At 42.3% G+C, this 24424-nt stretch overlaps 2 protein-coding genes across 3 annotated transcripts in view; one reads left to right on the top strand and one right to left on the bottom strand.

Annotated features, from left to right (window-relative positions):
* Positions 1-1086, top strand: part of RAB6B (RAB6B, member RAS oncogene family) — a 67582-nt gene extending 66496 nt beyond the window's left edge. The window contains exon 8 of one of the 2 annotated variants that reach the window (XM_004381411.2): positions 747-1086. In XM_004381411.2, coding sequence (XP_004381468.1) covers positions 747-811 — 65 coding nt within the window. In that variant the 3' untranslated portion in view covers positions 812-1086. The remainder of the gene's footprint in view (positions 1-746) is intronic. The other variant, XM_004381412.1, reaches the window with a different exon arrangement.
* Positions 1087-10013: 8927 nt separating this feature from the next.
* Positions 10014-24083, bottom strand: SRPRB (SRP receptor subunit beta). Its single transcript, XM_004381410.2, has 7 exons — positions 23857-24083; positions 22922-23016; positions 21963-22040; positions 19058-19140; positions 14418-14554; positions 12982-13036; positions 10014-10355 (listed from the first exon to the last, which is right to left on the bottom strand). The coding sequence occupies exons 1-7, from the start codon at positions 24008-24010 to the stop codon at positions 10142-10144; spliced, it is 816 nt and encodes a 271-aa protein (XP_004381467.1). The 5' UTR covers positions 24011-24083; the 3' UTR covers positions 10014-10141.
* Positions 24084-24424: the final 341 nt, after the last annotated feature.

Here is a 24424-nt window from a genome sequence, read left to right as displayed (position 1 = left end):
CCCCCCCCCACCAAGGCACTGATGGAAAGGGCTGGAAAATAGGCTGTGCTTCAGCAGTTCTCCACAGCGATTCTGCTTCTCACAGCAGTCACCTCCAGGATGTAAGTGATGCTCTGACTAGGGCTGGAGGGGTAGATGGGCCTGCTGCTGACTAGGGCAGGACCCACATTAACCAGTAATCAACTCTTGTCGAGTTGACCCCACGTGTGCTCCATAGGGTTTTCAGTGGCTCATTTTTCAGAAGTAGATCACTAGGACTTTCTTCCGAGTCACCTCTGGGTGGACTCGAACCTCCAACCTTTTGGTTAGCAGCTGAGCACATTAACCGTTTGCACCATCCAGGGATTCCAGGTCCACATATTCCTGTGCTTTCAGCTGGGAGGATTCTGGGTGTAACCAGAACTCCTGCCTCCTCCGAGGACTCTCCACCTCCAGTGCACTTTGGGGCAGGGCTGAGAAGTAGCAAGCTGAGGCCTGGAGCACCAGTCACCAGGGAGGTTTCTGAGAAAGGGACTCTGGGCTGTGTGCAAGTGGTGATACCACAGCCCGGGGGGATTTTGCTTTGAGGGGAGGGAGGATTGGGAGCTGGTGGCGCCTCATCCTTTCTCTTGGGGCCAAGCAGAGAGCTGAGTGTCTAGGAGTTTGCAGCAGCTGCCAGAGGTTGTGCAGGGCATTGAGGGTGCACAGGGCAAGCGGGGTGGCACCTTCTCTGTGACAGTTGTCTTCCTTAGCACAGCCTCTTGCAGTGATCGACATCAAGCTGGACAAGCCCCAGGAGCCCCCAGCCAGCGAGGGCGGCTGCTCCTGCTAATGCGGAGCCTGACAGGCTGGCTTCCTTTGAAACTACTCGCTTGTTGTGTTGCTTCCTATTGGTTAGCTTCCTAAAGGGGGCGGGAAATGAGTTTTATCAAGATGGGAGGACTTTTCTTTTCTCTCTGTCTCTAGGAGTAGGGTGGGTTGGGGAGGGAGGCTGGGCATCAGGGGTCATGTCACTCTAACAGCTGTTACTTAAACAACTATTTTTTGGTTTGGTTGTAATATATTGTACTTTATTAAGATTGCCAAAAACTGTTAAAATTTAAAAAATTTAAATCATGTGTATACAACTTTTTGCCGGATAAAAATGTAGTCATTTTTATTTGAGAGATGTGCGTTTTGTTTTTGTATATTTGTAAACTTACAGAGAACCCTTTCCACACACCTCTTCCTTCCTGTTCTCTGCTCATCACCTCTACCCTCCTCCCACCCCCAGCCCAATTCAGTAAAACAATTAATTGGGCAAGTTAATTAGACTCCAGACCCGGGCCATGTGGCCCAGACCAACCAGGCCCACCATGCAGGCCCTACGTGGTTAAAATCAAACACTGGTTAAACAAAACAGCCTCTGAAGAGGCAGCTCTGACTCTGTCCTCTGGTGGCCAGAATGCGACATCATCCAGGGCCCTGAGCTGAAATTAAGGCCTGTGGACTCCAGGGAGCCCTGCAGTAGGCCCCAAAGGAATTACTGCTGCCTCTTCTTTCCTTTCCCTGAAAAGCCTTGGAGAGTGTGGAGGGCATTTGCTACAGGAACTTGGTGTTCTCTGTGGCCAGCCATTGATTGCAGAGCAAGAGGTTGTTGGAAGGACGGGGTGCTGTTGGCAAATGCAGGCTGTGTCAAAGTGGGGTTTATAGACCGGCAATGATGTGTTCTTCTGAAAATGCTTTAGCCAGCCACCCAGCTATCAGCACACGTATCTGTGTTGAATCTACAGGAAAGACAAAAAGAAACTATGTGCAGTGTTAAGCAGTGTGCCACCCTGAAGCCCTCCCCTTGAGCTGGGGTATCAGGGAGGCCAGAGCCTGTGGGATCAGTCCAGGTGTGGTTGGGGAAGGGAAGGCTGTCTGCAGAACCATCTTTTTGAAACTACCTGTTCTCAGTCCTCAGTGGCTGGTATTGCTGAGTACTGTTCTGGAAAAGTCAACTTCTTGATTTTTCATCCCACTGGCACAGCACAGTTGAAATCCTTGTGCACGTACCTTTGTGGATATTGTAGCAGCACTGTGGTTGCCTGAGGGAATGTGAGGTGTGGGGTCTCCAGAAGGCTGCCCAGGCCCCTGGGCCCCACCTGCAGAGAGCCATCCCTGCCATTTTTGACTCATTCCTGAGACAGGCTTAGCCCTGAGGACCTGTGAAGTCTTTGAAGAGAGCACTTTCTTCTCAGTAGGTGATGTTACGCAGTTGGCCAGCATTCCAAATAGACCCAGACTTATGGACCCTGACCCTGTGCAAAGCCAGGCCATGGGCAGTGAGTCTGGCCAAAACAGTAAACCTAGCCTTCCAGGCTGGCCTTCTAGGCTGCTCGTGGGCATGTCACTGATGGGCTAAATGACCATCTCTGGTGTGGTGGGGGGTGAATGCCTTCACAAGACAGGACTCCAAAAAGGTTGTTGGAATGAATTTTCAAACTTCTCAGAAACAAATCCAAAATGGTGACCAGTAAGTACAACAAAACCTGGCAGGACTCACTGATATTTGTCCAAGGGCCAGCCACAGGCTTTCAGCCTAGGAGACTGTATGTCATAGCTGATATTTGGAGAGGAATTTATCTTCACATAAGGAAGAGAGGAAGCAGAATTCCCAGTGAGCTCCTCTTCCAGAAGGCGAAGACCAATGTATGAACATAATTCTGATGTCGTGTGTTTAATTTTTACAAGTGTGTACATAATTATATATAGATAGACCTGTGTATACACCTTCCACAGACACATTCTTACACGGAGGTCCATGTGCTCCCTGTATATTTTTATTTTTCCTGCTCTCAAGTTGGAACTTGTATTGTGATAACAGTTTTGGAAATTCAAAAGTACTGCAATGTGTTGAAATAAGAAATACTTAATATTGTCAAATAACTTGTGATTGTCTTGCCATCAATAAAATAATGCATAGATGTGTTAAACTAGAGGCATAAATCACCCACGGGAATATCTCCACCATCTTTCTCTCTTCATGTACTTATATGCACGGGTGTACATGCCTGTGTGGGCCAGAATCCCCCCACCACGGGCACACACCCAAGTGGTGCTTGTGGGAAGAGTGGTTACTTACCTCGTGAGGTTTCACAGAGTCCATATTATAGCATACAGCCTCGTTGGCGGTTAGCACCATCACTGATGGCTTCTGGGACAGCCCCATTCCCCACTCACAGGGTGTCAGTGAATGAATGAATGGTGGATTTTTATTTTCTTGGCACGAAAGAGTAGCTTTTGATAAACCATTCCTGTAAAACAAAGTAGGAACTCAGTTCTCTTGTCACATGCACACACATCCAAGGCACCATGGAGTGTTTTTCCATCTGGCCCTAGAGGAGCAGTCAGAGACGTGGTAGATGCCGTTTGGCTTGATGTGCTGTAGTGAGCCCTCCCTTTCCTAGTGTGTACACCACATCCTCTGCCCAGCCCAGTGGGCGTCTGAAGCTGAGGGCAGTTGCCTGCTGTTGTCTTCCCATCTTTAGAAGTTCCTTGCCATTACTCTTCTTTCCTCAGGATTGATTTCCACCCCTGGTTTCCTGGGTTCTGTTAAGGTAGCCAGACCTCTTTGACAAGTACATTTGGTCCTTGTCTCTCATCTTGAGCCGGTATCATCACTGTCCTTTTGCTTATAGGTAAGATCTTGACTCAGAGTTACGGTTCAATAAAATGATCAGATTTTCTTGAAAATGTCATGAAATTGCCTCAGCAACCCCAGGAAGAGTATTGCATCTTTGCTAAATCTGGATGGACTAGAAAAAGGCAAAGTGGATGATTCCTTTTAGGACATGATCTCAAGTTAGTAATTCAGCCCCTCTCTCTGAACTGGAAAATGGGTAGGGTCATCTCCTTTTGGCTGTCTGTGGCTGTCTGATTTTCTTTGGGAACCTCAGAAGTCAATAAAGCTCCTGTTACCCAGGCATCAAAAAAATTGAGTGAAATATGAAAAAAAAAGCACACACACTTACATGTACACACACACCAACATGGAGGAGTGAAGTCAGCATCTTGAGTTCCAGAACTGCAGTTGTGTAGCCCAAGGTTAGCCTACTTAGTGGTTATAAACAAGTTACCTTGGGTCAGAGGCCTCCCTGCTGCACTGTTGCCACCCTCTTCCTGGCCACATCCTCAAACATTCTGTAATGTTCCTGGGTCCAAGGAGCAATGGTCAGATCAGTTCAAGAGTCTCAGGGGATGGTACTGCTAGCTTCAGTGTCCTGCAGCTAAAGCAGCCTCATTCCTTCATTAGGCAGGTGAGGCTGTCAAGACATGAGAACAGGTAGCCTAGGTCTGAAGGACATGTCTCTGAGCCCTGTGAAGGGCTGCTGTGTGCATCAACCAAGGTAGGGCTGTATGTCCATGAGTTTCCAAACTACCTCTTCCCAAAGTAGTAAGGCATTGTCACCTTACTACAGCAGTGGACGCAAAGGTCCTGTTTCACAGGCGGGAAAACCAAGACAGAGAAGGGTGACTTGCTCACGATCACCCAGCAGGTCGGAAGTGATCAGAACCAAGGTGTTCTTCCATTGCTGACCTATATGTGCACAAGTGTGACTGTATACTTATGCATAAAGGACTGCTGTGCATGGATGCATTCCCCAGGCCGTCTCTACTCTGGTTAGGACTTAAGATTCTTCCAGCGTATTTATGTAAGCTGGGAGAGAATCCAGATGAATTTTGAGCTCCTCCACCTCAAAGAAGGGCCAGTCCCCAAGTCCAACATTGTTTTAGGCATCCTTTTGTGCATCAAAAGGCCAGGGCACCTTTTGAATTTTTGTTTGAAATGAACTATTTTGATATTCCAAAACCTTGGCATCTCTGTTCAAATTCCCTGGACTCCAGACCCCTATCTGGCTGACACTCCCAGCAGATGTGGTTTATCAGGAAAATCTTGCATGGAGGTTTGAGTGGTTCCTTTAGGAGGTGGGAAGCCTCCATAGCACTGAAGGCCAGCCTGCATCTCGTGGTGTGTGTCCACTTCTCCCCTCACCACCCCCATAGAGTGACTGGCTGTGAGGAGCACAGAGGATGGCATTTCCATCTTTTACTGGCTCAGAAGGCAATGGCAGCCATATTGACTTTACATAAAACTGTGTAAAACGTGGAAAAAGACTCAGCATGTTGGTCAAACAATAAACTGTCCTAATTCTCAACACAGAGCCTCTTGTCTAATGTGGTGTAGTCACACAAGGGGGGTTCAGAAAGGTTTCCTCAAGTCCATGCTCCACCCTTCTGTCTGGGAGGTATGTCTACTTCCCAAAGTCCTTTGCTTCTTCCTCCTTTCAAGTGGTCTCTCCACTAATTCTGAAGGGGAAAGGTAGGACAGACTGATGAGATTGAATGTACACTAATTTCCATTCCATAATCTCCATTGTGCCTAAAGGCTGATGGACAGGAGACCCCAGGCAGAACTGAGACTCAGGTGTGTGACATTTTCTTTCATCCCCACTCTCCAGTTACCACGGCTGGGCGTTACGAAGGTGTGTGCAGGGACTGGATCTCTCTTCCTTTTGGTGACTTCCAGAAAGCCATTTAAAGGCAAGAATTTAAGGTGAAACATAATCACCTTTCAGGTGGTACCAAGCTGCCACATACCACCCGCAACCTCATCCCACACCAACCAGGAAACATCCTGGAGGCCCCTTCAGCCCTCAGTCATCTCCAGACTGAAAGATGCCCTGAAGGCCAGGTAGTTCTGGGACTACTCCAAAGAGGTGTGTGTCCACTACTCCCCTCACCTTCCCCTCACCGCCCCCATAGTTACTGGCTGTGAGGAGCACAGAGGGTGGCATTTCCATCTCTTCTGGCTCAGAAGGCACCAGTGGCCATATTACCATACAAAGGCCAAGGTTAATGGGGCAGAATTGCCCTGGCCTGAGAATGCTCGCTGCATTCGAAACTTACCCTTCTGAGGCTGTGGAGTAGGCCAAGTTCACTAGGTCTCATTCTTCAAGTCCAATTTCACTAACTGCCTTTCCCCTTTAGTTCTAAAGGTTCTGGAATGTTCTCCAATCTGCCACCTCAATGAAGCCATCTCTGATTATGACAGACAGGAAGTAGTTGCCCCTACCCACTAAGCCTTGCTTTTTCTGCCTGTCAGGCGTAAAACATGAGGTAGAGCAGGTACAAGAGATGTGAAGCGGCAGAGGCCTGACAGCCAGAATGTGGATGTTGTCTGGACTAGATTACAGCCAGAGTAAAGCTGTTCCAAGCAGTCATCTCCCAAGGTGATGGTATTCAGGGCAGCAACATTTCAGATAGCAAAGAAAGTGCATAATCTCACTGGGTGGAGTGTTTAAACTCATACATGTTCAGCAGCCCCTTACTTGCCAGAATAAGGAAGCACTGGAGTGGCTCATTGACTTTAATGATGCAGAATGCCATGTGCAGCACTGCTGGGAATTACCCAGACATTGAGTGTGGAGGTTTTGGTCATCGTGAAATGTCCTGCCTAAACTGGACCGAATGGCATCCAGGATGCTGCCCTGGGGGCGTTTTCCTCATCACGGCAGTTGTGCTTTGCTGCCCAGTGACCAAGAGTGGAAAAAAGTGCTTTGATAATCTGTGCTTAAAAACTTCTGTAAAAGAAAAAGCATATTCTGGCTGAAACAAAATGATCTCCATAACTAGAATACCAAGTGCTTCACACATACCAGGCCCACACGGGAACACTGGGATCCCAGGAGGCACCAACACGGTCCACAGGAAGACAAGTGGCAGCCTCGGTTGGGGCTCCATGGCTGGCACAGCAGGACAAGAAAGTGAGGGCAGCACTGAAGCAGTCGACAGTGCAGCCACGGTGGTGGTCACACAAATAACGAGATAGGAGGGGAGCAGGGGCTACACTGAAGAGGCACCATTTTAACTTCAGATGGGACCATATACCTCTAAAGGAAGGAATCATGCTTTTTATTTCCAGGGCCTGGTGCAGTGTCTGGCCCACTTAAAACGGCATTTCAAAAGGAAGTGGAATTACTTTCCTGAGCAAAAGAAGCCAGGTGTAGTAATCACCTTTCTTTAAATATATGAAGGGCTGAAATAGAGAAGCTAAGCATCTTAATTGCTAATATCTTTTAGGTGATATGGGCATAAGCCAATTGAAGCTTTGATAATTTTGCACTAAACTCAAAGTAAATTAAGAAAAGGCAGAAACATCTGGCTGAAATTATCTCAGGTAAACAGAACATGGCCAACTGTCTCCTGCTAGACTCTCAGGAGGCACTGATACAGTAGCCACAGGAAGGTAAGTGGCAGACCCCAGACGCCCCCCACCAGCAGCACTTGTTCTTGATCAGAAATCAGGACCCCGTACAGACTGTCAAGTGCCTGGCAGCAGAGGCTGCCAAGGCCCCAGAACCTTTGAAAAGGTATTTGAAAAAACAGCCAGATAAAGAACCACGTGGCCAGTGCCCAGAGCCTTCTTGGTCTGCATGTTCCACCCACTGGAAGATCTCACCTCAGAACCAGACAGTATTTACCAACAGAGTGCCCATGGCTTATTCATCACAGCTGCCCCTCTACCAACGGCATCTCTCCACAGCCTTAGGGAACAGGGTCATCTGTATCATGTGGCAGCTGTTCTAGGAGCAGGTCTTGGTGCCCATACACACAAGGAGTGGCTCAGACACTGCCATGTTAGTTCCAAGCACAACTGTCTCATACATGACAGTTATACCCAGTCTACCTGTCCTCATCACCTGACAAGCCTCTTTCCACTTGTGTTCCATATCTCCGGAAGAAATGGAATGACTTGGCCTGCATGGCTGCAGGGCCACAAAAGGATACCACCAGAGCAGAGAACACATTTGACCGCGTATTTCCATCCTGTTAAAAACTCTTTCCAGGTTGCCAAGGACTGATCACCATGACCTCATCCTGGCCCAAACCCTTAAGAATGGGATGGCTGTAGTACAGGAGTAGGAGGCAGGATGATATCCCAGGAGGCACTCTAACCTGCTTGTTTGCTTCACCCTGTTAAGAAAAGCAGAGCTTGGGGCCCCAAAGATTTAAGGCACATGAAAAAACTTAAAGGCACACCTGATACTCAAGGCCAGATCGCCTCAAAGTATGTGCCCAGGATCCCCATGTGATGGTACCGGGCTGGCTAACCATGCAGTTTCCAGAGCCCACACCAGACCTACTATTGAAGCAGAATGCCTAAGGGCCAGGTCCTCAAATTAGCTTGTTTAACAAGTACTGTGGGTAAAATTCTGACAAATGTTAACATCTGAGAATCACTCAAGATTGCAGATATAACTTTCCTTCTTCAGAAGACAGTGTTTATGCCTTGAATAAAACCCAACCTTGCTCTCCTTTCATCACCTTTTTGGCATATTGCTTCCTCCAATAAAGTAAACAAAAATAGAAAAAAAAAAAAGGCTGAAAGAACACATGCCTTTCGACAGGCATCAAGCCGTTGGCTTTTATTCTGTCAACTGTGAGCACCTACTGATTATGTGAACATGTCACATTCATCACATGCCTTCCTATGTCCAGATCATTTTTCTTAGCTACCTCCTCAAGCTACCACTTCACTAATAGTGAAAAGTGAACACCAGTAGCAATGAGTCTTTCAAATAAGAACTCTGACAAAGATAAAAGTCTAAAGACTTTTCTATTTCAGATGGTATTTTTTCATACACCAGCAGCACTGCAAAGTGCCCAGTAGAAGGGGCACTGGAGTAATTCTGCCAGCAATGGCAGTGGATCCTGGGTGATCTGTACTTACTCAGAGCCCCTAAGTGAACCGCAGGCAGAGACACGCTAGACAACAGGCAGAGGCTTGGGCTGTGGTGTACATGGGATGGGGGCCACATTCAAACTCTGATGTGAACAGCCCAATGCTTTTACTTGGCTCTCCCTGATCCCTCACAACCAGGTTACGTGCCCCTGCTATGTGCCATAGCACCTTGCACCTCCCCTACTATGGCTCTTACACCACTGTTCTGTGATTGGCTGCCCATTTGTCCACAATCCCCACCCCCCTGTCTCCTTTTAAGCTGCAGGTGAGTTTGTCCTGGGATGGGAGAGTTAGTTCCTGTGTACACTACAATCTTTAGGCCCTGGAAACTTGAAGTTAGGCCTGAATCCTAACACATTTGTACTCACCATATCATTCTATTTAATTTCTTTAAGCCAGACAGATTGCTTTACTTACCAAGAAATGTATTATTTATAAAAGCCATAAAAAGACATATTTAAGACAGCAAAGAACATTGCTTTTAAAAGGCAGACTTTTTTTGCGTCAATGAATATGCACTTCAAAACTGCAGAGAATTTTTTTCATTTCATATTTGTTCCACAGCATTTTAGCTAAGGGTACAAAACAAGAGCTGATCAAGCAACACATGAAGATAGCCCAGGAGCCCTCAGCCAGCCAGTGGAGCATAACAGTTTCTAAATCTCCCTATATTCCCCAGTTATGGGAAACTGCTAGAACACACTAGACTCTTGGCATGTGGGGGTTAGCATTTACAGTTCTATTATCTGGGAATGACTCCAAGGGTTCACAAACATATGTTTCAGAAGTGCTATAAGGCTGGAGTGTGGACACATCACTGAGCTGATGAACAGAGCCCCCTGCCTGGCATTCACATCTCCACTCCATGTTGCTACTTTCTACTTGCCTTTGAATGTGGGGAAAACCATACTGTACCTAAAAATGTGCGAGTTCAGAGGACTAGGGAATGTACTGCCTATGAAAATCAGGGGCAATTGGAAATCCACTGGTTCCATAAATTGGCCGATTTGTTTCCAGGCAGAAGGGACCAAAGCACAGAAGCAGAGGATAAGAGAACTTTTCAGGTTAAAACCATTCTCATAATAATACCCTCTCTATGTGGAGTCTGCCTTGTTATGTCACAAAGACCTTGACCCTACATCAAGCACAAGCTAAAGGGACATTACATACACCTTCCAGAGGGAAGATACAGGAGTCAAATAAAAATGACCACAGATGGAAAGGGAATAATAAAGATCTGAAGTTTAAAAAAAAAAAAATCCCAAACTGGTTTCAACAGTAGTTTGTTTCTGGAACAAGATACTGTTTCTAACCATATTTTGTACCCCTTCTTTATCAGCTCTGAGATACAGCCCTTTCCAAAACTGTAGTCACACACAAATCCACGTCTTCTGCTCAGGCGATTTTAGCCAGCCATTTCTCCAAGTCCTGGATGTCAGCAGGGCCACTGTCTCCTTTTCCACCCTTGGCACTACACTCCAGGAACTCCACTTTGAGGGGCAACTGTGAGAATTCAAATTCTTTGCCTTTCTTTCCCAGCTGAGTGGGGATGGTGCTGGAACTGTCCAGTGTGCTGGGGGCAGCAGAACGGGTGACTCGTAAGGTGTTGCTGTGAGGCAAAAGGAAAACGAGTCAGGAAACAAAAAGTTTAATTTTTATGTAGCATAAATATTTAGTTCCTAAATATTTCAGCACTCAGATACTTAATCATAAAACGCTGAATTATACTATTAAGACTGTCTAGTAATCCTTTGCATTTGTAGATCACTCTCTTAGGTGAGATAGGCTCCAACCTTACATAGCTAGTGACAGGGCAGTCGTGAACCCAGGTCAACGCCACCTTTCAGCCTGGTGCCCCTACAACCAGGATCTCCTGAAGGATGCCACCTGTACATGCTACAGTGTGTTATAAAAACTCAATTTCTGGGAGTAAGTGTGGGTAGATAGGGTATTTATTTTTATCTTGATTCTATTTGGATATGGAGCTTAGAAATCCATAAACTCCAGACTCTCATGTCCAGTTTGGGCAAAATTACTATTCTCCAGCCTCTTTAACCACTAAGACCTTACCTTACTGCCACCTGCTGGCTGTAATAAAGGCACGTATGTTGCTGTGTGCCATCAAGTTGATTCTGATTCACAGCAACCCTACAGGACAGAGTGGAACTGCCCAATAGGGTTTCCAAAGCTATAATCTTTAATGAAAGCAGACTGCCATGTCTTTCTCCTGTGGAGGGGCTGGTGGGTTAGAACTGCCACCGTTCCAGTTAGCAGCCAAGCACTTAACCACTGCGCCACCATGGCTTCTTAAAAGAGATGTATAAGCAACACTAAATTTTTCTTAATTAGAAGAAATCATTTTTCTACCTCTCCTACCCTTTAACAAAGAGAAATACATGACACCCATGTGCTTTTTACAAAATAAAGCATTTCTTAATTCTATAAGGTTGCCTGAAATTTAACGGAGAACCCAGAGGCAAAACTACACAATGCCTTGGTTTAGGGACGGACAAACACACACACACACACAATAAAAGTATTTAAAAACAATATATAATTAATACAAAATTCAGAATATTATTTATCTCTTGGGGGAAAGAGGGAAAAGCTTTTGGGAGAAACACACAGGGGCCTCCTAAGCAAGGTGGTGGGTGCATGGGTATTCATTTCAGTATTCTTTAAACTCTATGCATGTGTCATATTTACTCTTTCATATGTAAGATATATTTTACAACAAAAAATTTTCAAGAATGAAAAACATTAAATGTATTTAGCTTTTGCCACAGGGTCATGTAGATATGGTAAACCTTGATTTCAGAAGATTATGAAAGTGCTTCAAAGCTGATAAGGCATAATTCTGACAAACAATGGATTAAACTAAATGTTAACCTTTACAACTTTCCAGTATTTCACTTCACTGCCTGTTCTGTTTTTCTATGGCACTTATAAGTGAAAAGCAAATGGATTAAGGAAAACGTGTCTTTCAAATATTGGAAGACTTGGACTATGCTGTTAAAAAAAAAATTGATACACAAATAACATTATGATAGCCTTTGTTCCCCAAAACAATTCCTCACAATTGCAACTAAATGTTTAGATAAACCAAATCATCTAATTGTTCCAATTCCCTTAGCCTAATAACAAACAATGTACACAGCCTCAGGAGAGTGAGTATCAAGCGCATGGGAAGATGGTAAAAATGAAACTTCAGAAGGAAAAGAAACCTCTGAAAATGATTTAACCAGGACCAGCAAAATTTTTCTGTAAAGGACCAGAAATCAAGCGTTTTAGGCTTTGTGGGTCGCATTCAGTCTCTGTGGCATATTCTTCTTTTTTTTAATTAGCCCTTTAAAACTGTAAAACCATTCTTAGCTTGCAGGCCCCTGGCAGAAGTTTGCCAACCCCTGACGCAGACCATACTCTACTAGACTCAGCTCCTGAATACAGGAACTGTATCATATTTTTTCCTACGGCCACATTCTGAGTGAGGGCTTGGCATGTAGTAGATGCATTACAAGCACTTGTTAAATGAATAAAGGAGTTGATAAATCATAGTTAGGAAAAAACTGTGCTAAAAGTTGAATTCATACACTTTTTCCTCATTAGATCCTTTTGTTTAAAAAAAAAGTCCTTAAACTAAAGAAATAAAAAAACACAATTTGCTGTATTAAAATGTGGATCGTTTTTTCTAAGCAAGCTTTTGGCTGGCTCTTAGAAGCTGGCAGAACACAAAGACATGCTAGATTCCTTAAAATTCAAAAGCTTATAGCTCAATTTATAAATTTTTAAACACTAAAAGCAAGCTAAATGATATTGCTAAAGTAGCTTGAAAACATAAAAGAAGCTACAAAAATAGTGTATTTTTAATTCTTCCCAAATGTTCCTTTCTTATTTCATCAACAAAAACCTCCAATGACTTTAAAAGTTTTTAACTTCTAAAATCTTTAATTTCTACTATTAATGGGTTAGTAACAGTAGTAAAATAAATCACGTGAAACCATTTCAATAAATCTGAGACCTTCTTTTCATGAAGATTAAAAATCTCTATAAGCATCCCATTAATGCTTTTATAATTCCATTAATTCTTCCATCAAGTATTTAACAAATATATTTTATCTTAATCTTCAATCTTATTTTGATAATTATACACAACCTAAGAAAAGAAATATGATTACGCTGCTTAAGGTCTAATGGTGAAAATATATAATTAACCAATAGGCCTCATTCACACTTACAGTTCTTTTTCAAGCTGCTGCTGAATTAACTTCGCTGATTTTGCCATTGCAATATCTGTAAAGAAATAAAGACATTGTTGTCATTTAAATCAGAAGGGGTCTTTCCCCAAGACTTCTGGAACAGATGGAAAATTCCTGTATAAACCATTAATTTTCTTCCCTCCTCCTTTTTTTAAAAAAAGAGCTTTTATTATTAGCTCCTTCTTTATCTAAAGTAAGCTTTACATTTGCACATAAGGGTCTTCCTAAGATAATGCTTATATTATGTTGGTGACCCTAAAAACAACTTCAGCTCTTTCACTACAGTTTTCTACATCTTGCCAAAATCCAAAAACAACCCACTGCTGCCAAGTCAATTCCAACTCATAGCAACCCTGCAGGACAGAGTAGAACTGCCCCAAAGGGTTTCCAAGACTGCCACAACTTTCTCCTTCAGAGCAGCTGGTAAGCTCAAACCACTGACTTTTCAGTTAGCAGCTAGCTGAGCGCTTAACCACTTTGCCACCAGGGTTCCTTGTATACCTTGCAGACCTTCTACATTAACACATACACATATGTTAAGTCCAGCCAGTATAACAAAAAGAAAACCTACCAGCTTTGTAATTTTAAGAAGAGCCTTCATTTGAACAGGTAATACCCTACTTGTCATTTAAAAGTAAACTTAGCATATTTTCAGCTGATACTCAGATGTTTATGTTAAAGTATCAAGTGCACAAGAGATAAGGAGTATGTGGTGGTTTGACAAAAAGCAGATGCCCGATAAATGTTAACTCCCCTCCTTATACTGAATAGGAGAAATAAAGAGAGGGTCAGGTAATAATTCTAAGACTGCATTCCTGATTTGGCATTGTTAGGGCTATTACCTGATCACTTCTGAGAAATGCCACAGGCTCTTCATAGACACAGAATTTTAGATCAGAAAGAGGCCTGTGGAGATCATCTAGTCCAACTGTCTTGTTTTACAGGTAATGAACTAAAATCCAGTTTAATTGGTTGTGACTACAAAGTTTTTAACGGGTAGCAAGTTAAAGAACTTTCTACAAACTCTCCTTGATAGATTTTGCTGGATAGTAAATTTGTTTGAAAGGAGAGTCTAGCCTGTCCCTCCAAAGTTGTGTATGTGATATGAGATATTATCAATCTGATTAGGTTAACTTAATATAGTAAAATAATTTATAACTAAAAAGAAAAAATACTGAATCAAAGAAAAATTGTTAATAGTCTCTCTGCTGTCTTTTCTTAAAACGGCCTGGTAAGAAGAGTGACAAAAAGGTAGGAGCAGAAATAGATTTTACGATTTAAAATTCTTGAATTTACAGTTCATTATACAGCAACTATCTTTCATCCTCATAATAAAAATTGTAGGTAATTGTACTAATTCTTAGTAGCAATCCCAGAAAAATCTCCATTATTATTGCCAGAAAATATGATGGAACCTTGCTTATTGCAGGCTATTAAAAATGATGGTGCATTCTTCAGACCCATAGTGTCAATGAGAACTTGATACAGGAACTCAGCCACGTCTTTCACCTCTCGCTGGAATGTTGCACTATCCACAACAAACACAACAGCCCTAGAGAGGGAAATAAGAAAAACCAGCATATGAACACGCAGTAGTGCAACATCACCTTGACAAAAATGTATCCCTGATTCCTCCCAGTCAGTCCTAGTGAATAACACAAAACACACAAACACATGCAAATGCGTGCACGTTATCACACAACACAAATACTCAATGTAACAAAGACCTCTTGAGCGCTACTATGTATCAATAACTGTAGCTGAAAAGATAATAATAAATGATGCCTGCCCTCAAAGACCAAGAAATCATATACAGAACAGTGTGATAAAATGCGAGGATGGACCTATACACACGGTGTAAAGGGAACAAAGAAGATCATTTAAATGAGACCAGATCATGGAGGACATTATGCTGAGTGAAATAAGTCAATCACAAAAGGACAAATACTGTATGAGACCATTATTATAAAAATGCATGAAAAGTTTCCACACACAGAAAGAAACCATCTTTGATGGTTAGGAGGGAGGGGAGGCATGAGGAGGGAAAAACACTTAACTAGATAATAGATTAGTGGTAACTTTGGTGAAGGGTAAGACAATACACAATACTGAGGAAGTCAGCACAACTTGACCAGGACAAAGTCACAGAAGCTTCACAGACACATGCAAAAGCTACTGGGCTGAGGGCTGGGGACCATGGTCTCGGGGGACAGCTAAGTCAACTGGCATAACATAGTCTATAAAGAAAATGTTCTACATCCAACTGTGGTGAGTAGCGACTAGGGTCTTAAAAGCCTGCACACGGCCATCTAGGATATATCTTTTGGTCCCATCCCAGCTGCAGCAAAGGAGAATGAAGGAGACCAAAGACAGAAGGGAAAGATTAGTCCAAAGGAGTAATGGACCACAACCTCCATCAGACTGAGCCCAGAACTAGATGGTGCCTGGTTACCACAACCAACTGCTCTGGCAGGGATCACAACAGAGGGTCCTGGACAGAGTGGAAGAAAAATGTAGAAAATTCAAATTCACACAAACACAGACACACACACATAAACCAGGCTTGCTGGTCTGACAGAGACTGAAGAAACCCCAGAAGTATGGCCCCTGGACACCCTTTTAACTCAATAGTGAAATCATTCCTGAGGTTTACCCTTCAGCCAAAGATTAGAAAGGTCTATAGAACCAACAATAAATAATACACATGAGGGATGTGCTTCATAGTTCAATCATGTATATGAAACTAATGAGCACACCAGCCCAAAAGCAAACACGAGAAAGTAGGAAGGGACAGGAAAACTGGACAAATGGAATAGGGAAACTGGGGTGGAGAAGGGGGAATGTTGACACATCACAGGGTTGGCAATCAATGTCACAAAATAATTTGTGTATTAACTGTTTAATGAGAAACTAATTTGCTCTGTAAACTTTCACCTGAATCACAAAAAGGAAAGAAAAATAAATGAGACCAGATCAAAGAAGACTTAAAGGAGAGATGTGACAGTTGAGCTGAACTTTAGCAAGACCAAGATATGTGGCACAAACTGTGGAAAGTAGTATGGGCAAGGCACAAAGAAATGAAATAACATGCCCTTGAGAACTCCAAGTAAGCTGGTACCTAAGGGGGTATGGGTTAATGGTGGGAAAGGAAGGGCATGACACACTAACTTATGGAGTTCACACTTTTATGTCTTACAAAGAAAATATTGGTGCCTAAACAGAAGACAAATCTTAGAGGGCAAACTAGAATAGTTAGAGCCCGACGTAAGACAGCAAGCAACAGTGAGCAGCCTCATGTGCCCAAAACAAAGAGACATTAAAGCTAAAGCATAGCAGCCCAGGGAAATGAGAGAAAACATTAAAACTCTAGCCTTCAGGAGCAAGGGTTCTGGTGCCCAGGTGGAGACAGGCTGGGGAGCTGGAACTGAAGCCCCTGCACAAAGGCTAGAACTTAAAAAGCAGTCTAATCCATGAACGGGAAACAGAAAAACTCTGCCATTGGGTCAGGGAAACCTCAAAGAAATTTGATGGCTAAGGCCTTGGGGTGGGGGTTGGGGAAAGGGGAAAATAATCCAAGAGAAATTGAAACACCAAGCCTCCTGTGCCTCACAGGGTCTGAATTTACACCCCGTCATGTGTGAGATCCCTAAGCTGAAAGATTTACATAAAAATTGTGCTAGATTCATTGAACCCCTATGGCCCCAGCAGAAGCAAATAGGAACCCTTTCTGGAGAGAAGCTTTCATATCCCAATGCATTAAAAAACACAACCACAATAACATCAACAACAAAACCCAATTCCCTCGAAGAGAGGTTTTGGATCAAAAATTACAAACCATAAAAGAAAACACACTATTGTGAGGGAGAATAATCGGCACCCCAAAAACTAGAAATAGAACAATTTATACAATAAATATGTTTAAAATTATTCAAAAGTATTCTAGAAACCATAATAAAAGAATTGTTAGTTGCCGTCGAGTCAATTCCGACTCGCAGCAAACCCCAGGATAGTATAAAAAGAAACAGGCTGATTTGAAAAAATAAGTATTTTAGAAGTTAAAAGTACAGCAAATGAAATTAATAACTTAATGGAAAAGTTAAGCAGAGATTACTCTCAGCTGAAAGGAATTAAACTGGAAAACAAATCTGAGGGAATCACACAATATGCAAGGTAGAATGGTCCGGAAGATATGATGGAGAAGACATAAGAAGGGCAGAAATGGTAAGGTTCAATGATGTTAATAAGAGCTCCAGGAGATGAGAACTGAAATGGAGGAACAGCACTACCTGAAGAGACAGTGGTGAGAATCTTCCAAAACTGAAGATGTCAATGACACACTTCAATTCCAAGCATGACAAAGCTAAGTCCATCCCTGAACAAAAGAAAATCTACCCCTGAACAGAGGGGGAAAAGGACAGATCACCCATAATGAAATGACAATTAGATTGACAGCAGCCTTCTCAGCTGCAACAACAGGGTCTGAAGTCAGGAATAACGCCTTCAGTGTTACCATTCCATACTCAGCTCAAACAGTCATTCAAAAATGAGGGCTAGATAAAGACAGTTTCAAATAAACAAAGGACCAGAAATTTTACCACTTATTCACTCTCCCTGAAAAAACGTCTAAACAGTATACTCAGTAGGAGAAAAACTAAACCTAAAAGGAAGGATTAGAATGTAAGAAGCAACAGATTACAAAGAAATCTGTAAACATCTTAGTAAATCTAAGTAAACACTGAATGTAAGAGAAAAAATTACTAATTTTGGAGGGCTTAAAAAGGAGGCAAAATAAAAGGAAGATGTGAGGAAGATCGAAGTTATTTATTCAGGTTCAAGAAAAGGAAATAGGCATTATTAATTTTAGACTTTTGTTAAGTAGGCAATGTTTAAAAAAAAAAAAAAGGAGGGAGGTATTTCTATAAAAAGAAGAAATAGAATACTTTCAAACCAGTAGAGGGGGAAGAGATTCAAGAAACTTGATTAAGCCAGACGGCAGGATTAAAAAAAAAAAAGTCACAGACAAATATATGTCTTTTTATTCAATTTGCATTTATTGTGATTATGACTTACTTGAACTCATTTTTATCTTCAAATTTTGAAGATAATTTATTTCTATTACCCAAAATACTTGGATCAAAAAGTAATCATACCGCAAGTTTTAAAATATTTAGAATTGACAGTAGAAAAAGGTTTTTTAAACCCAATTATGGCAAAATTTACCCCAAAAAGAAGGCAGATTACCCACAATGAAATGACAATGAAATGTCATTGAGACAGATTTGTCTCAGTTGTTTCAGGAATAAAAATCACACATTCTCATCTGTGACAGATTGCTCATCACCACCATCTTGTGGAGCAAGGAAGCAATAACAAAATGTAAGCCCACACATCAAATAAGGGAAAAACCAACTACCACATTTCATCATACCTCAGATGCCATTAATTAAGACACACAATTATTTCTGGTGCCACTAGGAGAAAATACTGCCAATTGAACTATGACACTGTTGACTATAAGAAGCATTCCAATTTCAGAGATGTTAAAATATGGCATACTAATATTCACCTTCAGTTTTTAACAGTGTTAGAATGCAAGCAAGAAGAAAGCATCTCAACTGCAGCACAAGACTTTTAAGAAAGAACTTAAGAGTCAACTGAGACTGGATATTAAAAGAAATGCAAAAATCTTGTTCTGATTTAGGTAATTTAAGAATTGACTTATATGTAATGTTGGATTTTAATAACTTCTAAGATCCCTCTTAGCTTTAAAATTCTTTAAGATTTTAACAGTCCTACACGTCATGAAATTTGCTCTCAGAGAAAATGCAAAATTTAATAACAATGACAATAAGAGTTATAACTTTCTAAACATTATCTTATATAACCCGCACAAAAGCAACCCAGAACTTACTGACCCCAAAGTTCATACCCTTTCCACTCCAGGACCCCCATGCTCCCTTCCCGAGTACCACCAGAGCAGCCAGCCCACCAGAGCAGCCAGCCCGGGTGGCTTCAATACAGACCAGAAAGATCCGTTTCATTCCTTCCTACTTACCTGGCTGAAGCCTTAAACCGCTCTAAGAACTGAAGCCGCAGGCTCTCATGGCCAGGGAGGTCAATCAAGGTCAGGCTATTACCCTGAGGATGGCAAAAATAACAGTCATGTTTGAGTCCAGTTCTATGTTCACAACAGTGACATTTAGTATCAGATTTCAGGTAGCAGACTGGTGCATAATTACTTAAGGACTCAAACAAATGTTCACTAAACATCTTTGACTTATAAATTAGTCAAGTTGAGATATAACAGTGAACAAAAATAGACATGGTCTCAGGTCTAATAGGGCTTATACTAAAATGAGGAAGATCAACACAATGTAAAATTACATATACATTTGAAATTACAACTTTGATAAATGTTCTGAGGGTACATAAGAAAACTGACCCCGTCTGGGGGAGTTAGGGAAGTGTGGTCCATCTGAGGCTAGGGAGATACACCACTATGGTTAAACACAAAAACATGGGAAAACAGTGACAAACATTCACAAATTCAATGTAATTTAAGAACCTAAAATTTATCATACAGCATGATATCATTATGGGGGATCCCAATCTTTATAGCAACAAATCACCTTTTTACCATTTCTACCTTTAATTTCTAAATATTTGTCTAGCAGATACACCATTTATTTGTTGCACTCTGTCAAACGTTTGTGCCAATTCTTGATCCAGACTGCAATCACTGAAACACAGGAGTAGTGATCCTATTAAGCAAGCCCGTCAAGCATACACCACTGCAGGCCTTCATCCTTGATCTCATGTTCAATGTAGATGTGGCTATGCTCAATAAGACTCTCAGATGTGGCCATGGTACATGTATCAGACCCACTGATTATTGTTCAGATGTTCTACTTTATCCACAGGCAACCATAGCCACTGGTCAGCAGGAGGGATTCAGCATCACGCACAGATTCCACGCAAGCCCAGCTGGCTTCATTATGACCTTTCAGCTAGTCTGTGCAGCCCCTTTATGTGTAAATGTACAATATCTAATTAGTCTCTTTGTTTTAAATACTGGTGAGAGTCCAGAAACCTCAGGTTGGAACCTACTGCTCCATTTGAAACTCAGTATAGCACCATATACCATAAGCAATCCAGAAGATTCATTACTATCTAGACAGACACTAGATCTAAAATATAAGGGGGTGGGAGGAGGGAGGAAAAAAGGTAAAATCAACCATTAAACGTTCTAGAGCAGCGCTGCTGAATAAATATAGTGCAAGCCATATGTGTAATTTTAAATTTTCTAATAGGCATAGTTAAAAAGTTAAAAAATATATGAACCTAATTTTAATATTTATTTCATCCAGTGTAGCCAAAATATTATCATTTCAACATGCAATAAAAAACAAAACAAGAAATTATTAACAAGATATTCTACATTATTTTTTTCATACTAAGTCTTCAAAATCTGGTGTGCATTTTATACTTATACCATTCCAAACCAAAACCTGTTGCCATCAAGTCAATTCTAACTCATAGCAACCCTATAGTACAGAGTAGAATTGCCCCATAGAATTTCCAAGGAGCAGCTGCTAGATTCAAAATGCTGACCTTTTGGTTAGCAGCCTGAGCTCTTAACCACTGCGCCACCATAGCACACCTCAATTTGTACTAGCCATATTTCAAGTACTTAATATCCACCACACATGCTTAGTGGCTACTGTACTGGAAAGCACAGGTCTAAAGTATACTCTGGAGTACCCCCATGTAAAAAATCCGATACCAATACCCCTGAATTAATGATCTCCTAAACCTGAAATTTCAAAAGCAGATTCCGTGGGAGTTTAAAAAGGCCTGGGCCAGAAAGAGTACCATCATTGAAAAAGGCAAAATTTTCTCAAAGACATCTAACGAGATGTCCCTTTTAGCTGATTACTATGTTTAATTCTGTTGGCACCACACAGGAGGCGGGGGGAACCCAAGGAGAAGGGGAACAGGTCTGTAAAATCATTCTAATTCATCCATTTATCCATCCACCCAGCCCTCACTCCATCACTCACTCACCAAATATTTATTAACATTATAACCAACCTGGCAGAAACTGCCTACATTCTGGAGCTATCAGAGCTCCATTCTGGAGCTAGCCAGGCATATAAAAAGTCTTCCCCATGATTCTTTTTTTGAAACATACTCATGTATACTCTTGAAGATATGCACTACAGCACTGTCTGTAAAAGCAAAAGATTATAACAACAAAAAAAACCCTAAATGGCTATTAATTGGGCTCTGATTAAATAAGAATTCAATTGTACAGCACAGCCACACAATGGAATACTATGCAGCTCATAAATGAACCAGGTACTAATGTGGGGGAAAACCCCAAGCTGTATCAGCTATATTGTTAAATAAATTAAAAAAAAGGGTGGGGGGCAGAACAGAGGGTTAAAAATAAATTAAACGAAATGTATACATATGTTTGTATATGCACAGAACATCTGGAGGTTACACATGAAAATGGTTAACAGTTATTGCTTCTAAAGAGGGAGCCTGGGTAATGGGGGCAGGTGAGGCAAAATTACTTTCCACCAAATAATCTTTTAACCTTGTCAATTTTTGTCCCATGTACATGTATTACCCATTTAAAACACAAAGGAAAAAAAGCAAAAGCTTAATACCCACACTTAAGAACTCACAGTAAAGTTGGAAAGACACAGAAACAAAAAATTAGAATAAAATGTGATGCAGCATCAGTGTGCATAAAGTACAACAAAGCAGAGGTGGGCTTGATTAAATCTGCAGCATCTATGGTCAAGAGCAGAATTTGTCACATAGACTACATTTCTCCATAACAGTAAGTTACAAATGGTACTTAAAACCTCAGACTAATTCATCCCGGAACTGTACTTACTGACCACAGTAAAGTAATATTGTCAGACTCAGACACTCCAAAAACACCTTACCCTGTTATTGTTGACTCTGTATACAGCAGAGCTATCAGTAATGGAAGTCTGCGTATCTCTGTAAAGGCCTGTTAACAACTGTAAAAAACAAGATGGGAGAGATCAGAGTAAACACATTAATAGCAAATATAAAAAGTGTACTATTGCTCTCGCTCTCCCAGGTATAAAGTCAAATAAATGAATGCTGCTTGCAATACCTAATAAAAGAACCATATTGGTGTTTGTTGTTGTTGTTAACCTGCAGAACAATCTAATTAACTGCACATTTCATTTCCCTCTCCCACCAGAAGGAAAAAAAAACAATGATGTTATTTTCAAACTAAGGTTAGTGGCCAAATTTACTGACCTTCCATAAATATTTTTAACTATCAAAAAATAGAGAAAAAAATGATTAGAGATTATTTCTTTAGTGGAAGGAAAATGATTTAGACTCTCGAAGAAGAAAAAGGAAAAAGCCTCTTCTAGTATTCTTCATAGTACCACAAACATACACACAATTAAAAATGCTAAACATATTAAAAATAAATGTTAGTGAAAAGAAGCCTAACTAGTCAAATATTTCAAAGAAAAATCACCCTTTAAAAAATTTTTTTGACAAGCTTCTCAGAAGGGTTTGTTACACAAGTAATTATAAACTATCTACAGGTCACTGGCTTTTGCTTCTTCAGCTGTTCTGGCATCGTTAGCCACACAATGAAACTAGTTACATAAAATCCTTAAATGTGATAAGGACTAAATGTCAGCATCTGGCAAGTGCAAGAAAATAGAAATGGTCAACAAATTCCAGTTTATGGATTTTCCAAGAGCCTTTTTGTCCTCCCAAGTACGTCAAAAAGTAACTCCCAAATTTGCTGGCATCAGTTTCTAGTTTTTTATTTACCATGAGCTAACAGGAATACTGGGATACCCTAAAATCTCCTATGAAGTTTAATAGAGGTGTAAATCAAAAAAACACTTACCCTGACAAAGAGCAACGTTTTCCCTGAGTCACAAAGGCCAACAAGAAGAACAGCTCTCTGACTGCTCCTTCTGCTCCGTATGAACTTCCAGAACACTGCAGAACAGACAGAAAAACAACCAGATATTACACCTTGATTTTCAAGAGTCTGCATGTATGGTTGGGGTGGGGGAATTAACGTAGTCTACATAAAAACACCTCATTCTCCTGGAACTTAACTTTTATTGTTATCTCCATCATTATAATGGTTATTGTTGTCAGGGACCCATTATGTACCAGTTACTATGTATCAACTTTTCTGTGTCTGCACCAAAAATACCCAAACCCAAACCCACTGCCATGGAGTCGATTCCAACTCATAGCGACCCTATAGGAGAGCACAGAACTATCCCATAGGGTTTCCAAGGCTGTAATCTTTACGGAAGCAGACTGCCACATCTTTCTCCTGCCGAGCGGCTGATGGGTTCAACCGCCAACTTTTTAGTTAGCAGCCAAGCGCTTAATCACCGCGCCGCCAGGGCTCCTTCCCCGAATGTGGACTACTCAGGTGCAATCTTGCCTTACTTACCTTTGTGTCCCCAACGCCCAGCTCGCAAACCCAAGGAGCTCAAAGGTGGTGTAAAGAACCTATGAATCTTAGCAGTAAGAGTAGCGGAAGCTGGGAACAGGCATAGCAGGGGCGGATAAAGGAAGAGTAACCCGTGCCATAAGGGCTAGGATGTCCCTTCGTAGGTAGCTGAGGATCACTCTATAACGCAGGGTACAGCTCAGGCGGGGGAATGGGGGCCGGGGTGCGGGGCTAGTAAAACGGGTTAGCTTCTCTTCAGCTGCCCCAAGGTCTCCCCTCGGCCCTGAGTTCGCGGCCTGCAGGAGTGCAGACGAAGCCCGGACCCCTGCCCACCCCATACCCGCCATAACCACCGGCTGGCCTCTTACCCAGCGTCAGCAGCACCGCCAGAAGTGCCACTACTACTGACAGCAGCGTCGGGTCTCTCTGCTGCAGCTCCTGCCGCAAGGAGTCTAGGTAGGGCTGAAAGGCTCCTCCAGCACCGCCGCCATCTCTGACCCGCTGCGAGTCCGCGGAAGCCATGAGGACTGTGGTCTCTTTCCGCCGAGCGTGGTCTCTGTCGCCCCAACAGCGACGTGGCTCTAAACTCTGCGCAGGAGCAGGGAGCGGTGTATCACGGGAGTTGTAATTCGTAAACTGTATTTCCTCCTTTGGGCCGCCTGGATTCCGAAAGACCTGTTGGGAGTTGTAGTCCTCTGTGACACAGGTGGTGCTAGCAACGAAGCGATTAAAAGAAAAAACAAGCCCCTTGCCGTGGGGTTGACTGGGACTCATGGCAACCCCATAGGACAGGGTAGTGCTGCCCCACAGAGTTTCCGAGGAGCGCCTGGTGGATTCGAACTGCAGACCTTTTGGTTAGTAGCTAAAGCACGTAACCACTATGCCACCGCCACCAGGGTGTCCGGCAAGGGGATAGGAACAGGAACTTGACCGGGC

Source organism: Trichechus manatus, unplaced genomic scaffold (assembly GCF_000243295.1).
Source record: "Trichechus manatus latirostris isolate Lorelei unplaced genomic scaffold, TriManLat1.0 scaffold00084, whole genome shotgun sequence".
Lineage (NCBI taxonomy): Eukaryota > Metazoa > Chordata > Mammalia > Sirenia > Trichechidae > Trichechus > Trichechus manatus.
Note: the sequence above shows the minus strand (reverse complement) of the source record. Positions and strands in the feature narration are given on the sequence as shown.